Raw genomic sequence first — 15,569 nt, forward strand, 5'->3', positions numbered from 1 at the left:
TGACCTTTCCATCGCTGTAAGTGGGATGTTAAAGTCCCCTGTTATTTTTGTATTGTTATCAATGAGTTTGTTTATGTTTGTTATTGATTGATTTATATATTTGGGTGTTTCCACGTTGGTGGCATAAATATTTATAAGTATTAGATATTCTTGTTGGGTAGACCCCTTTGTTATGATACAGTGTCCTTCTCTGTCACTTGTTACAGTCTTTGGTTTAAAATCTAGTTTGTCAGATATAAGTGTGGCTGCTCCATCTTTCTTTTGACATCCGTTAGGATTATAAATCGTTCTCCATCCTCTCACCTTGAGTCTGCAGGTATCTTTAGATCTAAAATGAGTTTCTTGTAGGCAATATATTGAGGGGTCTTGTTTTTTTTTTTTTAATCCATTCTAATACTCTCTTTCTTTTGATGAGAGCATGTAGTCCATTTATATTCAGGGTGATTTTATATATATATAATATATATAATTATATATTCAGGGTGAATATATAATATTACACATATGTATAATATATGATATAATTTATATATGTATACACACACACACACACACACACACACACACATAAATTTAGTGTCATTGTATTACCTATAAAGTTGGTGTTTCTGGAGTTTTTCTCCTTCCTTCCTAGTCTTTGTTGCTTTTGGTCTTTCTTTCCCACTCAAAAAGTCCCCTTTAATATTTCTTGCAGGGCTAGATTAGTGGTCATGGTCTCCTTTAGTTTCTGTTTGTCTGGGAACCTTTATATCTTTTTCTATTCTGAATGGCAGCCTTGCTGGATAAAGTATTCTTGGCTGCATATTTTTCCCATCTAGCACATTGAATATGTCATGCCACTCCCTTCTGGCCTGCTAGGTTTCTATGGAGATACCTACTGCTATGCTGATTTGTCTTTCCTTGTAAGTTACGGATTGCTTTTCCCTTTCCACTTTCATGATTCTTTCCTTATCTCTGTATTGTGTAAATTTTACTACAACACGTCTTGGGGTTGGCCTACTTTTATGATTTTGATGGGAGTTCTCTGTGCCTCCTGGATTTGGATGTCTGTTTCCTTCCCCAGATTAGGGAAGTTTTCAGCTGTAATTTCTCAAATAAACCTTTTGCCCCCTTTCCCCTCTCTTTTTCTTCTGGGATTCCTATGACATGAATATTATTATACTTTAAGGAGTTGCTGAGTTCCTTAAGTCTATATTTATGATCCAATATTTTTTCCCCTCTTCTTTTCAGCCTCATTAGTTTCCATAATTTTATCTTCTATATCGTTGATTCCTTCCTTTGCTTCTTCCATCTTTGTTGTCATTACATTTAGGCTATTTTGCATCTTGGTTCTAGCATTTTTATTTTCGCCTGACTAGTTTTAGGTCTTTTACCTCTGCGGTAAAGGACTCCCTGGTGTCTTCTGTGCTTTTCTCAAGTCCAGCTGGTATCCTTATGGTGGTGGTTTTAAATTCTGATTCAGGTTTATTACTTATATCTGATTTGATTAGATCCCTGGCTGTGACCTCTTCTAATTCTTTCTTTTGGGACAAATTCCCCCATCTGGGCATTTTGTCTAGGTCTCTGTTTTCTGTGTTTTTTTTTTTTTTTTTTTTTTTAAATTTTTTTTTTTTTTAACGTTTATTTATTTTTGGGACAGAGAGAGACAGAGCATGAACGGGGGAGGGGCAGAGAGAGAGGGAGACACAGAATCGGAAACAGGCTCCAGGCTCCGAGCCATCAGCCCAGAGCCTGACGCGGGGCTCGAACTCACAGACCGCGAGATCGTGACCTGGCTGAAGTCGGACGCCTAACCGACTGCGCCACCCAGGCGCCCCTGTTTTCTGTGTTTTAGGAAAGCCTGTTATGTTTCCTGCTCCGGAGAGTAATGGCTGGATATCAAAGAAGACATATACTGCCCAGGGTTTGGCACTTCAGGAGGTGTTTCTGGTGTATGCTGTGTGTACTCTACTGTTGTTTTTTGGCTGTTCTTTACCTCAGGTCAGTTCTCTGCAGCGGGGAGTGTTTGGACCTTGTCCACTGTGTGGTGAGTTTTAATTAGGTGTGTTTTGGTCTACTTCTTAAAAGAAGCTAGATGCCATTTCCCTGAGAGCTGAAGTTTTGCAGCACTTCATGGTCAGTAGATTTGGTGCATGCAGGTGATTTGTGGTGGTCTTGTAGTGGAGGGGCCTGTTGCCGCTCTGAGTCTCAGGCACTCTCGCCCTAGTTCAGAAGCACCTTCAGAGCTCAGGGGGTGGGGCCTGGTGTGAGTGACTCAAGCCTCCAACGTGAGGACTGTGATTTTCGCTGAAGTCTGACTGTGCTGACGGGCAGGGATAAAAATGGCATCAGACGGCTTTATTGTCCCTGGAGAGGGGAATTCGCACTTACTGCTGTTTAGGAAGCCCTCACAGGGGAGCACACAATCTCCTCTCGTTTGTCCCAGGCTTTCCTCAGATCCCTGCCTTCAGCTGGTCTGTTTCCGAGCCATCTGCCCACCCGGCGATGCAGTGCTCCTATCTCAGGCGTGCTGACTGGGTTTCACAATTTCAGATTTTAGGGATTCTACCTGTGCTGATCTTCTAGGGGAGGGTCTTGCCATGCTTTGGATGGTGCTGGTTTGTCACAGAAGGGCAGTTGCTCAACTGTCCAGGGGCTTAAAGTTTATGCTAAAGCCAGCAAAGAGCCTGCATCCGCGTTAGCTGCCCTCAGCAGGTGCCTCTGCCCCTATGCTAATGGAAGCTCCCGGCTCTTTTGTCCCCGGAGAGGCAATGCTATCTCTCCCAAATGCACTCCAAGAAGAGCTGTCTCTCCCAGCGCAACCCAGGAGAACGCACTGTCCACTCCCAGGCCTCTGCCCTCCTCCATAGGAGACCTCGAGGCCTGCCCGGCTCCACCTTGGCACAGACTTCTGAAACTTCAGACTTTGAGCTCCACTGCCTGCAAAAACTTGCAATAATCAGCCCCTCTTGTTTTCCTTGACAGGGTTTTTCTTGTTCAGTGCCCTGCGTTTTGTTTTCTCTCTCTCTCTCTCTCCCCCCTCCTCTCTCCCTGATCTGGACTCTCTTCGCCCTGCGGCACCTGTGATTCTTTTCTCCCCCAGATCATGTCCCTGCACCTCCTACCTTCTCGGAGGTGGTCTCTTTCCTTCCTGTAGTTACGCAGTTTGTTTTCTCAGTCCTCAGATGTATTTCCTGGGTATTCCGTCCTCAGATGCAATTTGATATTTATCTAGATGTTTTCAAGGAATGAGGGTAGCGTTGGGTCCTCTCGTACTCCGCCACCTTAACTCCTCCCCCCACTGTATTTTCATGCCTGAGTAACATTCATTTGTCTGTATGTTTATGTAGTAGGTCTTCTTTATCCATTCACCTGTCGATTTGGGTTTATTCCTTATTTTGACCATTGTAAATATTGCTATATTGAACAAAGAAGTGCAGATATCTTTGAATTAGTGTTTTCCTTTTCATCAGGTAACTACCCAGAAATGGAATTATTGGATTGTATGAAATTGCTATTTCAATTTTTTGAGGAACGTCCATACTGTTTTCCATAGTGGCTGTACCAATTTCCATTTCCATTAGCAGTGCAGTAGGGTTCCTTTTTTACTACCTCCTCACCAATACTTGTTATTTCTTGTCTTTCTGATACTAGCTAATCTGACACACGTGAAGCTATACGTCATTGTGGTTTTCATTTGCATTTCCCTGGTGATTAGTGATATTGAGCGTTTTGTCATGTGTCCGTTGGCCATCTGTCTATCTTATTTGGAAAAAAGTTCAGTTCTCTGACCATGTTTTTTTAATTTTTTAATTTTAATTTTTTTTATTATTTATTTTATTTTTTTAATTTTACCTTTTATTTTTTAAAATTTACATCCTAATTAGTTAGCATATGGTGCAACAATGATTTCAGGAGTAGATTCCTTAGTTCCCCTTACCCATTTAGCCCATCCCCCTCCCACAACCTCTCCCAAAATGCTCAGTTTGTTCTCCATATTTATGAGTCTCTTCTGTTTTGTCCCCCTCCCTGTTTTTATATTATTTTTGTTTCTCTTCCCTTATGTTCATCTGTTTTGTCTCTTAAAGTCTTCATATGAGTGAGGTCATATGATTTTTGTCTTTCTCTGACTAATTTCACTTAGCATAATACCCTCCAGTTCCATCCACGTAGTTGCAATTGGCAAGATTCCATTCTTTTTGATTGCCGAGTAACACTCCACTGTGTGTATATACCACATTTTCCTTATCCATTCATCCATTGATGGACATTTGGGCTCTTTCCATACTTTGGCTATTGTTGATAGTGCTGCTATAAACATGGGGGTGCATGTGTCCCTTCGAAACAGCACACCTGTATCCCATGGATAAATGCCTAGTAGTGCAATTGCTGGGTCGTAGGGTAGTTCTATTTTTAGTTTTTTGAGGAACCTCCATACTGTTTTCCAGAGTGGCTGCACCAGCTTGCATTGCCACCAGCAGTGCAAAAGAGATCGTCTTTCTCTGCATCCTCGCCAACGTCTGTTGTTGCCTGAGTTGTTCATGTTAGCCATTCTGACAGGTGTAAGGTGGTATCTCATTGTGGTTTTCATTTGTATTTCCCAGATGATGAGTGACGTTGAGTATTTTTTCATGTATCAGTTGGCCATCTGGATGTCTTCTTTGGAGAAGTGTCTATGATGTCTTTTGCCCATTTCTTCAATGGATTATTTGTTTTTTGGATGTTGAGTTTGATAACTTCTTTGTAGATTTTGGATACTAGCCCTTTATCTGATATGTCATTTGGAAATATCTTCTCCCATTCTGTCTGTTGCCTTTTAGTTTTGGTGATTGTTTCCTTCACTGTGCAGAAGCTTTTTATTTTGATGAGGTCCCAGTAGTTCCTTTTTGCTTTTGTTTCCCTTGGCTCTGGAGACGTGTTGAGTACCAAGTTGCTGCAGGCAAGATAAAAGAGGTTTTTACCTGCTTTCTCCTCAAGGATTTTGATGGCTTCCTCAAGGATTTTGATGGTCTTACATTGAGGTCTTTCATCCATATTGAGTTTATTTTTGTGTATGGTGTAAGAAAGTGGTCCAGGTTCATTCTTCTGCATGTCATTGTCCAATTTTCCCAGCACCACTTGCTGAAGAGACTGTCTTTATTCCATTGGATATTCTTTCCTGCTTTGTCAAAGATTAGTTGGCCATACGTTTGTGGGTCCATTTCTGGGTTCTGTATTCTGTTCCGTTGATCTGAGTGTCTGTTTTTGTGCCAGTACCATACTGTCTTGATGGTTACAGCTTTGTAATATAGCTTGAAGTCTGGGATTGTGATGCCTCCTGCTTTGGTTTTCTTTTTCAAGATTGCTTTGGCTCTTCGGGGTCTTTTCTGGTTCCATACAAATTTTAGGATTATTTGTTCTAGCTCTGTGAAGAATAGCTGGTATTATTTTTGATAGGGATTGCATTGAATATGTAGATTGCTTTGGGTAGTATCGACATTTTAACAATATTTGTTCTTCCTATCCAGGAGCATGGAATCTTTCTCCATTTTTTTGTGTCTTCTTCAGTTTCTTTCATAAGCTTTCTATAGTTTTCAGCATATAGATTTTTCATCTCTTTGGTTAGATTTATTCCTAGGTATTTTATGTTTTTTTGTGCAACTGTAAATGGGATCGATTCCTTGATTTCTCTTTCTGTTGCTTCATTGTTGGTGTATAGGAATGTAACCGATTTGTGTGCATTGATTTTATATCCTGCAACTTTGCTGAATTCATGAATCAATTCCAGCAGTTTTTTGGTGGAATCTTTAGGGTTTTCCATATACAGTGTCATGTCATCTGCGAAGAGTGAAAGTTTGACCTCCTCCTGGCCGATTTGGATGCCTTTTATTTCTTTGTATTGTCTGATTGCAGAGGCTAAGATTGAATGACAGTGGCGAGAGTGGACATCCCTGTCTTGTTCCTGACCTTAGGGGGAAAGCTCTCTCTGACCATGTTTTAATCAGATTGTTTGTTTTTTTTGTTATTGGTGCATAGTATGAGTTCCTTATATATTTTGGATATTAACCTATTATCAGATATATCATTTGCAAATATCTTCTTTCATTCAGTAGGTTGCCTTTTCATTTTCTTTATGGTTTCCTTTGCATAGCAAAGGTTTTTAGCTTGATGTAGACCCAATGGTTTGTTTTTGCTTTTGTTGCTCTTGCCTGAGGAGACAGAACCAAAAAAATAGTGCTGAAACCAGTGTCCAGGAGTCTACTGCCTGTGTTTTTTTGTTTGTTTGTTTTTGTTGTTGTTGTTGTTTTTTAAGGAGTTGTATGGTTTCAGGTCTTACATTTGAATTTTTTTAAAAAAAAATTTTTTTTTCAACGTTTATTTATTTTTTTGGGGACAGAGAGAGAGACAGAGCATGAACGGGGGAGGGGCAGAGAGAGACGGAGACACAGAATCAGAAACAGGCTCCAGGCTCCGAGCCATCAGCCCAGAGCCTGACGCGGGGCTCGAACTCCCGGACCGCGAGATCGTGACCTGGCTGAAGTCGGACGCTTAACCGACTGCGCCACCCAGGCGCCCCATTACATTTGAATTTTTAATCCATTTTGAATTTATTTCTGTATATGGTGTCACTAATTGATCTTTTTTCATTCTTTTGCATGTAGCTGTAGTTTTCCCAGCACCATTTTTTGAAGAGATTGTCTTTTCCCCATTTGTGTATTCTTGCCTCCTTTGGCAAAGATTAATTGAGCACATCTACATGGGTTCATTTCTGGCTCTCTGTTCTGTTCCATATATCGATATGCCTTTTTCTGTGTGTGCCATTACCATACTGTTCTGATTACTGTATCTTTGTAGTGTAGTTTGAAACCTGGAAACATGATACCTCCAGATTTATTCTTCTTTCTCGAGATGGCTTTGGTTATTCAGGGTCTTTTGTTGTTCCATACAAATTTTAGAGTTATTTATTCTAATTCTGTGAAAAATGCCATTGGTATTTTGATAGGGATTGCATTGAGTTTGTAGATTCCTTTGGTTAATACGAACATTTTAACAATATTAATTCTTCTAATCCATGAACACGGTATGTCTTTTCATTTATTTTTATCTCCAATTTCTTCCATCAATGACTCAAAGTTTTCAAGAGTATAGGTCTTTCACCTCATTAGTTAAATTAATCCTATTTATTTTATTCTTTCTGATGCAGTTTTAAATGGAATTGTTTTCTTAATTTCTTCCTGTATTTTCCTGTTAGTATATAGAAACATGTAGATTTCTGTATATTAATTATACATTATTCAACTTTACTGAATTCATTTAATCTAATTTTTGTGGATTCTTTAGGTTTTTCTATATATAATATGTTATCTGCAAATAGTGACAGTTTTCCTTCTCCTTATCAATTTGAATGCCTTTTATTCCTTTTTGCTCTCTGATTATTGCAGCAAGAACTTCCAGTACTATATTGAATAAAAGTGGTGAAGGGTGGACATCCTTTTCTTATTCCTAATCTTGAGTGTGATATTCTCTGTGTTTTTTTGTCATATGTGGCTGGCCTGCGATACTGGCTTGTGATTTTCTTTTTTTGTTGTATATTTGTCTGGTTTTGGTATCAGGGTAATTCTGGTCTCATAGAATTAATTTGGAAATGTTCCTTTCTCTTTAACTTTTTGGAATAGTTTGAGACGGATTGATACTAACTTTTCTTTAGCTTTTTTTAGTGTCTATTTATTTTTCAGAAAGAGGGTGGGGGAGGGGCAGAGAGCAAGGAAGACAGAATCCCAAGTAGGCTTCAGGCTCTGAGCTATCAGCACAGAGCCAGATGCGGGGTTTGAACTCATTAACCACGAGATCATGACCTCAGCCAAAGTCAGATGTTTAAATGACTGAGCCACTCAGGTGCCCTGATGCCAACTTTTCCTTAAACGTTTGGTAGGATTTACCTGTGAAACTGGTTCTGGACTTTTGTTTGTTGGAAGTTTTTTGATTACTGATTCAGTTTCATTACTAGTAATCAGTCTGTTTAGATTTCCTCTTTCTTCCTATTTGTCTTCTGTGAAGATTGGATGTTTCCAGGAGTTTATCAATTTCTTCTAGCATGTAACTCTTGGTAGTAGTTTCTTAAAATCCTTTGTAATTTATATGGTTACTCTTTTCTTCTTTTCTTTCTTTCCTTTTCTCTTTCTTTCTTTCTTTCTCCCCCCTCCTCCTCCTCTTCCTTCTCCTCCTCCTTCTTCTCCTCCTCCTTCTTTGATGAATCTGGTTTATCAATTTTATTCATCTTTTTAAGGAACCAGCTACTAGTTTCATTGATCTTTACTATTGTTTTATAAGTCTTCATTTTATTTATTTCCACTTTGATCTTTATTATTTCCTTCCTTCCATTAACTTTGGGCTTTGTTCTTCCAGTTTATTTAGGTGTAAGGTTAGATTGTTTATTTGAGATTTTTTTGGTTTCTTGAGGTAGGCCTCTACTGCTATGAACTTCACTCTTACAACTGCCTTTGCTGAGTCTCATTGATTTTGGAATGTAGTGCTTCCATTTTTATTTGTCTCAAGGTATTTTTTTTATTTCCTCATTGATTTTATTGGTTGCTTATTGTAGTTGATTTATGGTTTTATACCATTGTGTTCAGAAAAGATGTTTCATAAGATTTCAACCTTCAATTCATTGAAACTTGTTTTTGCTCTACTATGTGATTTATCTTGTTAAATGTTCCATGTGAATGTCAAAAGAATGTGTATTCTGCTGGTTTGGGATGGAAATTTTTGTATGTATCTGTTAAGTCCATCTGGTTTAATGTGTCATTAAACCATCTGTGTGTGTGTGTGTGTGTGTGTGTGTGTGTGTGTGTGTGTGTTTGGTTTTGTTTTTTATTGATTTTCTGCCTGTATGATCTATTTATTGATGTAAGTGGGGCATTAAAGTCCCCTATTCTTATTGTATTATTGTCAGTTTTTACCTTTTAGTCTGTTCGTATTTGCTTTATATATTTAAGTGCTTTCATGTAGGGTGCATTGATATTTACAGTTGTTATATCCTCTTGTTGGATTGAGTTTTTCAATTATTATGTAATTCTTTGTCTATTACAGCCTTTTGTTTACAGTCTATTTTGTCTAATGGAAATATTGCTACCCTGGCTTTCTTTTCATTTTTATTTTCATGGAATACCTTTTTCATCACTTCACATTTAGTCTGTATGTGTCTTTAGGTCTGAAGCGAGTCTCTTTTAGACAGCATATAGATGGGTCTTGTTTATTTACCTGTTCAGTCACCCTTTATCTTTTGAATAAAATAACACTTGGAACACTTAGCCCATTTGTATTTAAGTTACTGATTTGTACTTATTGCCATTTTGTTAATTGTTTTTGGTTGTTTTTTTGTTCTTCTGTGTTCCTTCTTTTCCTCCTGTCCCTTGTGATTTGATGACTTTCTTTAGTGTTGTGTTTGAATTCCTTATTTTTTGTGTATCTATTACAGGTTTTTGTTTGTGACTACTATGAGGTTCACATAGAATACTCTATGTGTATAGCAGTCCGTATTAAGTTGATGGTTGCTTAAGTTTGAACGCTTTCTAAAAGCACTACATTTTTACTCTCCCTCTCCCTGTTTTATGTCTTTGGCATCATATTTTGCATCTTTTTATCTTGTGTATCTCTTAACTGTCACAGATATCATTCACTTTACTACTTTTGTCTTGTAACCGTCATACTCTCTTTGTAAGTTAATCTCCCACGGCTGGCATATGCTTGCTGTTACAGTTAGATTTTTTTCTTTCAAAATTTTCTTCTAGTTAGGGCCTTTTCTACTTAAATCCCTTTAACATTCCCTGTAAAGCTGGTTTAGTGGTGAACTCTTTCGTCTGGGAAACTCTTTATCTCTATCTACCTCAGTCCTGAATGATGACCTTGCTGGGGAGTGTTTCTCTTTGTGGGTTTTTTCCCTTCAGCGCTTTGAATGTGTTGTGCCACTCCCTTCTGACCTCCAAATTTGGTGAAAAATCAACTGATCGTATTACGGGTGTTCCCATGTTCGTAACTAGTTGCTTATCTCCTGTTGCTTTTCATATTTTCTCTTTAATTTTTGACGTTTTAATTATTTTGTGTCTTGGTATGGACCTCTTTGGGTTCATCTTGTTTGGGGCTCTTTCCTTTTTGGACATGGGTATATTCTCTTGTTGAGGTTAGGGACGTTTTCAGTTGTAACTACTTCAAATAAGATTTCTGCCCCTTTCTCTTTCTCTTTTCTTTCTGGGACCTCTGTAATGCAATTGTTATTACCCTTGATCTCTTAAGGTCCTGCAGGTCTCTTAAACCGTCTTCAGTTTTTGAAATTCTTTTTTCTTTTTGCCATTCAGCTAGGGTCATTTCCATTACCCTGTTTTCCAGATCACTGATCCAGTTTTCTGCATCTTCTAATCTGCTGTTGATTCTCTCTAGTGTATTTTTCAACTCAGTTATTATATTCTTTGTCTCTTTTTATCTTTTTTTTTTTTTTAATCTTTTGAAGTTCTTGCTGTGTTCATCCATTCTTCACCTGAGTTTAATGAGCATCTTCGTGACCATTACTTTGAACTCTTTATCGGGTAGATGGTTTATCTCTTTTTCACCGAGTTTTCTGAGGTTTTGTCATATTCCTCGGTCTTCCCATCTTGCCTCTCTATGTTTGCTTGTGTGTATTAGGTAGATCAGCCATGTCTGTTCTTGAGCGAGAGGCCTTCTGTAGAAGGTGTACTGTGGGGCCCAAAAGTGCATTCTCCCGCTGGTCACCAGAATCCGGAGCTCCAGTGGTGTCCTTTGTGTGTTTCCTTCTGTTCTGGCTGAGCTGCAACTGTTGTGGGCCCATGGTGGGTGGGAGCCCCTTTAGGGGAATGACAATGAAGGTGGAGGTGACCTGGTGAGTGTGATAAGGTGGGAGCCACTTTGGGGGCTGCCTGCCAGGGAGGGGAGGGTTAAGTGGGGCAGGTCTGCAGGGGAATATGAGGGTGGGGCTAACAGTGCTAGCAAGGTAGAGGAGAATCAGAACTGTTTCTTGGGGCGCCTGGATGGCTTAGTGGGTTAAGCATCTGATTCTTGATTTCGGTTCGGGTCACGATCTCGCTGTTGGTGGGTTCCCACTCCGAATCGGGCTCTGCATTGACAGTGCAGAGCCTGCTTGGGATTTTCTGTCTCCCTTTCTCTCTGCCCCTCCTGGGCTTATGCTTTCTCTCTCTCTCAAAAATAAATCAATAAACTTTAAAAAAATAAAACAACTGTTTCTCACCAGTACTAGGCACCTGCCACTGCTTCCATTCGTGGAGGAAATTCCTGCAGTTTCCTGCACCTCTGGCACATGCCCTAAAGTTAGTCAGTAAATCTCCTTCACGAATGGCCCAGATGCTTTTCATACTGTTGCCTCTGCGCTGGGTCTTGGAGTGAGTAGGTGCGTGGGTCTTTTAAGAGTGGAGTCTCGGTTTCTTATCGCCCTCTGGCTCTCGTGGGGTTAAACCCTGCTGATTTTCAAAGCCAGACATTTGGGGGGCCCCTCTTCGCAGTGCGGGTCCCCGGTGCAAGTTTGCCCCATGGAGGCCTTGAACCCCTCACTCCTCAGGGAGGACCCCCCTACGTGTGATATCCCTCCCACTTGTGGGGTGCCATGCTGGGGTGTGGGTCCTGATCACACATTTCTCTGCCCCTCCCGTGCTCCTTGGCGTGACCCTCTGTGGCTATAGAGGGTCGGTGCTGCTGGTCTTCCGGCCATTCTCAGAGAGTTGTTGTGTATGTAGTTGTAGCCTCGGAGCGTCTGGACGAGGTGAGCTCAGCATCCTCCGGTCTGCCATCTTGATCCTCGCAGAAGCAGGAGTCTCTTTCTTTAAATAGGCCTGCACAGCATCATATTTTCCTTTGAAGGTAAGGGTCATTTTAATTACATTCTTAGCTGACAAGAGAAAGTTAAAGGATTAAAAGAAAAGCCTCTATTTTTAGAAGCTGAAATTGGAACCGTGCTCTTGGCATTGATGGTGAAGAGGAGCCTGGTAATTTAGGACATGAGGCTTTATATTCTCTCTGGGTCCTTCAGTTCACGGTCCTATTTTTAGAAGTAGCTGGTTTTTATGCCTGCCTTGAGAGTCATCTGTAGTGGAATGCAGTCAGTTTTTTAAAAAGAACTTAGAAATAGTAAAATAGTTTAGATGTTGTCAGTTCACAGTTGAATAACTTGATACAGCAATTGGAAAGCATGATACTGGAAGAAAGAATAAGGTACAGCTGTGCATCCTCAAATAAGAGAGAAGAATCAGAACCGTTGTGGGTGACTGACTTCCATGTGAGCTGAAGAAAAATCCTCTGAAACACTTCAGAATAAAAATATTAAGAAATGGGTTTGATGGCACCAGTGGCTAATATAAATTAAACCATGTACCTTTCCCCCTTTATTAATGTGTCTGTGCATGTTTTGAGTGTATACCTTTCTTAGTCATTAAGGATTTCATCACAACCCTAGCTTTTTAAGACTTTTTTTGATAACTTATGTCTGAGTTATAATAGTAACAATCATCTATCAAGAATTTTTCTTCTAGGGGCGCCTGGGTGGCGCAGTCGGTTAAGCGTCCGGCTTCAGCCAGGTCACGATCTTGCGGTCGGCGAGTTCGAGCCCCGCGTCGGGCTCTGGGCTGATGGCTCAGAGCCTGGAGCCTGTTTCCGATTCTGTGTCTCCCTCTCTCTCTGCCCCTCCCCCATTCATGCTCTGTCTCTCTCTGTCCCAAAAATAAATAAACGTTGAAAAAAAAAAATTTTTAAAAAAAAAAAAGAATTTTTCTTCTAGACCCAGACTTTTCCCAATTTTGGCATCACATCTCTCCTATTTAGCATTCTTTGTTCATTTCTTTTTTTTTTTTAAATTTTTTTTAATGTTTTATTTATTTTTAAGACAGAGAGAGACAGAGCGTGAGTGGGGATGGGGCAGGGAGAGAGGGAGACACAGAATCTGAAGCAGGCTCCAGGCTCTGAGCTGTCAGCACAGAGCCCGACGTGGGGCTCGAACTCACGAACTGTGAGATCATGACCTGGGCTGAAGTCGGACGCTCAACCGACTGAGCCACCCGGGCGCCCCTCTTTGCTCATTTCTAAGAAATTAGCTTTACTTTTAAATTACTCTGAAGACTTTATGATAGGACGTCTGTCTTGAGAATACTCTCTCTCTTTGTTATGTGTAGTATTTCAACATGAAACACAACATGTTCCCACCCCCCCTGCTGCAGACATTCTTTTGCCCTCCTCTTTGAGGGACCTGTTGCCTAATAAGCCCGTCACTTGTCTTTGATGAGGAGGTAGATGGGAGATAGGGGAGACAGCCCTTGAGAGAGGTGAGCTGGTAAACCTCGGAGAACTCCAAGCTTCTCAGTAGATGCAAACCACAAAGCATGTTCTCTTTATGCAAACTCCGACGTAGCACCAGCTATATTCTTTGTTAGAGACTGTACCAGCAGCTTGTGAGCAAAGTACTCTATCTCCCCACATATGGCACAAGGCGTTGCCTCAGAGTTCCCCCTGCCTGCCGAGCACACTTCCTGCTAAGACCTGAACGCCCACCCACCCGGTGAATCACTCTGAGTATATGGATGAGAGAATGCCCTGCTTTCGTTTATTATCACCAGGGGATGTTGTCTTTGGTTCAATTCACTTGCCTCTTTCCACTATGTGTGCGAGTGGATAAAATCATACCAGATGACTGGCTGCTGAAAGTATGATTTTATTTGATTTTGACATTTGCTGTTTGTAAACATAAGCCCTTGTTATCAGATTAGAAAGGATGAAAATGATCTGCAGATACTCAGTATCAACAAGAATGAAAGGAACTGAACATTGTCTTACCTTCACTTTGGTGGGAGGGACAGATTGGTAAAGTCTTTCTAGGGGCGGTTTTATAGTAGATGTTTAAATTTAAAATACGTGTGCTCTTGGACCCAACGGTTCTACTTCTAAATGTATATGAGAAAATAGTGGGCAGGTGGGAAAAGATACGTGTATAACAATTTTAACTTTTATAATAGCAAAGGAAAAAGGAAGGGAAACAAGTATTTTTCAACAGAGGATTAAATTATAGCACTTCATACAAGGGAATATTATGATACCGTTAAAAAGGACATTTCACGTTTGCAGGTATTGGCATTGAGGACCATTTATCATACACTGCTGGATGAGAAAAGGTTACAGAACACTGGTGTAGCACGATCCGACTTTTGTTTTTATAATGTGCATTTATGGGTGTATGTTTTAAAGTCTGATGTTGCATGAAATTGCTATTTACGCTTGTTATTTTTTGTGGGAGGAAGAGAATAACTGGTGTCTCTCAGTTCTAATTTGTACATTTCTGTATGGTTTTACATTTTACATAAACTTGTATTGCTTCCATAGTCAGAATAGCCAAGATACTTACATGGTGAAGAACAAAGGAATATCTGCCTTCAGAGTAGTATAGCACTGCGTCCTTCCTGGGCTGTCTTCACAGCATTTGAAAAAGTATATCACGCCGTGAGCAATCTCAGATCCGTTTTATGTAGCTTGGCACCATTTGCCTTCACAGTGAGAAGATTGCTCACCTCTGGCATCGTGATTCAGGTGTTCCCGCTGCATGATAATGAAGCCCTGAAGAAACTGGAGGACACCTGGTACACTCGCTTTACCCTCAAGTATCAGCCCATAGGTACGTGTGGAGGGAGGTCATGTGATTTGGCGCCTGGGGCCATGAGCACCCTTTCCCCTCCCCCCTCCATTGTGGGGATATCCTTTAACCTGACTCAGATTAGAGGGGGCCCTGTCATACTGACTCTTTTAACGTGTTCCTGCCTTAGTTAGGAGAATAAGGATAGGGCAAAAGAGCTTATCCCAGTGTTCTCTGACCCACCTCCACAGACCGATCTGACACGTTACCTTAAAAAAAAAACAAAAAACGTTTTAATGGCATGGAATTAACCAAGACGTAACAGCCCCGTTACTGCGCCACCCCAGCCCCTGCATCCCACCCTGGGCCCAGTGCTGGCTGCTTTCGCAAGCCCGGCACTCACTCGAGTAGATACAGCCGGCAAAGGATGATAGTGTTTGCGACCCCTTTTGAGTTAGCTTGTGTGGCGTTCACAGAATATTAACAGTGATGTTGCCTGTCCCTTCTTTTGCCCAGTGCTTATCTGAAGGTAATAGATACGTGAGTTCCCATGGCTGTTCTAGAAGTTAACGTGTAGAATATTGTTCTGCGCTTTTGAATAACTTTTTTGCGGGGTGCTGAAAAATTTGCCATGATACATTGATGAAAATTTATAGTTTTGGATAGTGGGAGCAGACACTGTGGATGGGAAGGCTTCTTTGAAAAGAACATCTACAACTGTGATATTGAAGTGGGAGTAAGGTGGGGGAGCATAAATTTAAACCCCCAAATTAAAATGGTTCATTGGCTACGGCTGGATTTAAACTAGGACCTTGGAGATTTGGGACAAGCCCCGAGGTGGGTTTTCCTTTGGGAAGAAGGCATCCATCAGCTAGGGAAGCAAAGGGAAGACAGTCTCAGGGTGCCTGGCAGAGCAGCCACCGCAGCTGTGGCCTGGGCTGTGAGCTGGGGAAAGCGTCAGGCTTGCGGTCCA

At 40.7% G+C, this 15,569-nt stretch overlaps 1 protein-coding gene across 6 annotated transcripts in view; it reads left to right on the top strand.

Moving 5' to 3' along the window:
* The window catches only part of ANO10 (anoctamin 10), a 270,273-nt gene that overhangs the window by 76,217 nt on the left and 178,487 nt on the right, over window positions 1-15,569 (top strand). For all 6 annotated transcript variants that reach the window (XM_047875024.1, XM_047875022.1, XM_047875021.1 and 3 more), the window contains one exon: window positions 14,519-14,638. In XM_047875024.1, the coding sequence (XP_047730980.1) occupies window positions 14,519-14,638 (120 nt within the window). The remainder of the gene's footprint in view (window positions 1-14,518; window positions 14,639-15,569) is intronic.

This window comes from Prionailurus viverrinus, chromosome C2 (assembly GCF_022837055.1).
Source record: "Prionailurus viverrinus isolate Anna chromosome C2, UM_Priviv_1.0, whole genome shotgun sequence".
In the NCBI taxonomy this organism is placed as follows: domain Eukaryota; kingdom Metazoa; phylum Chordata; class Mammalia; order Carnivora; family Felidae; genus Prionailurus; species Prionailurus viverrinus.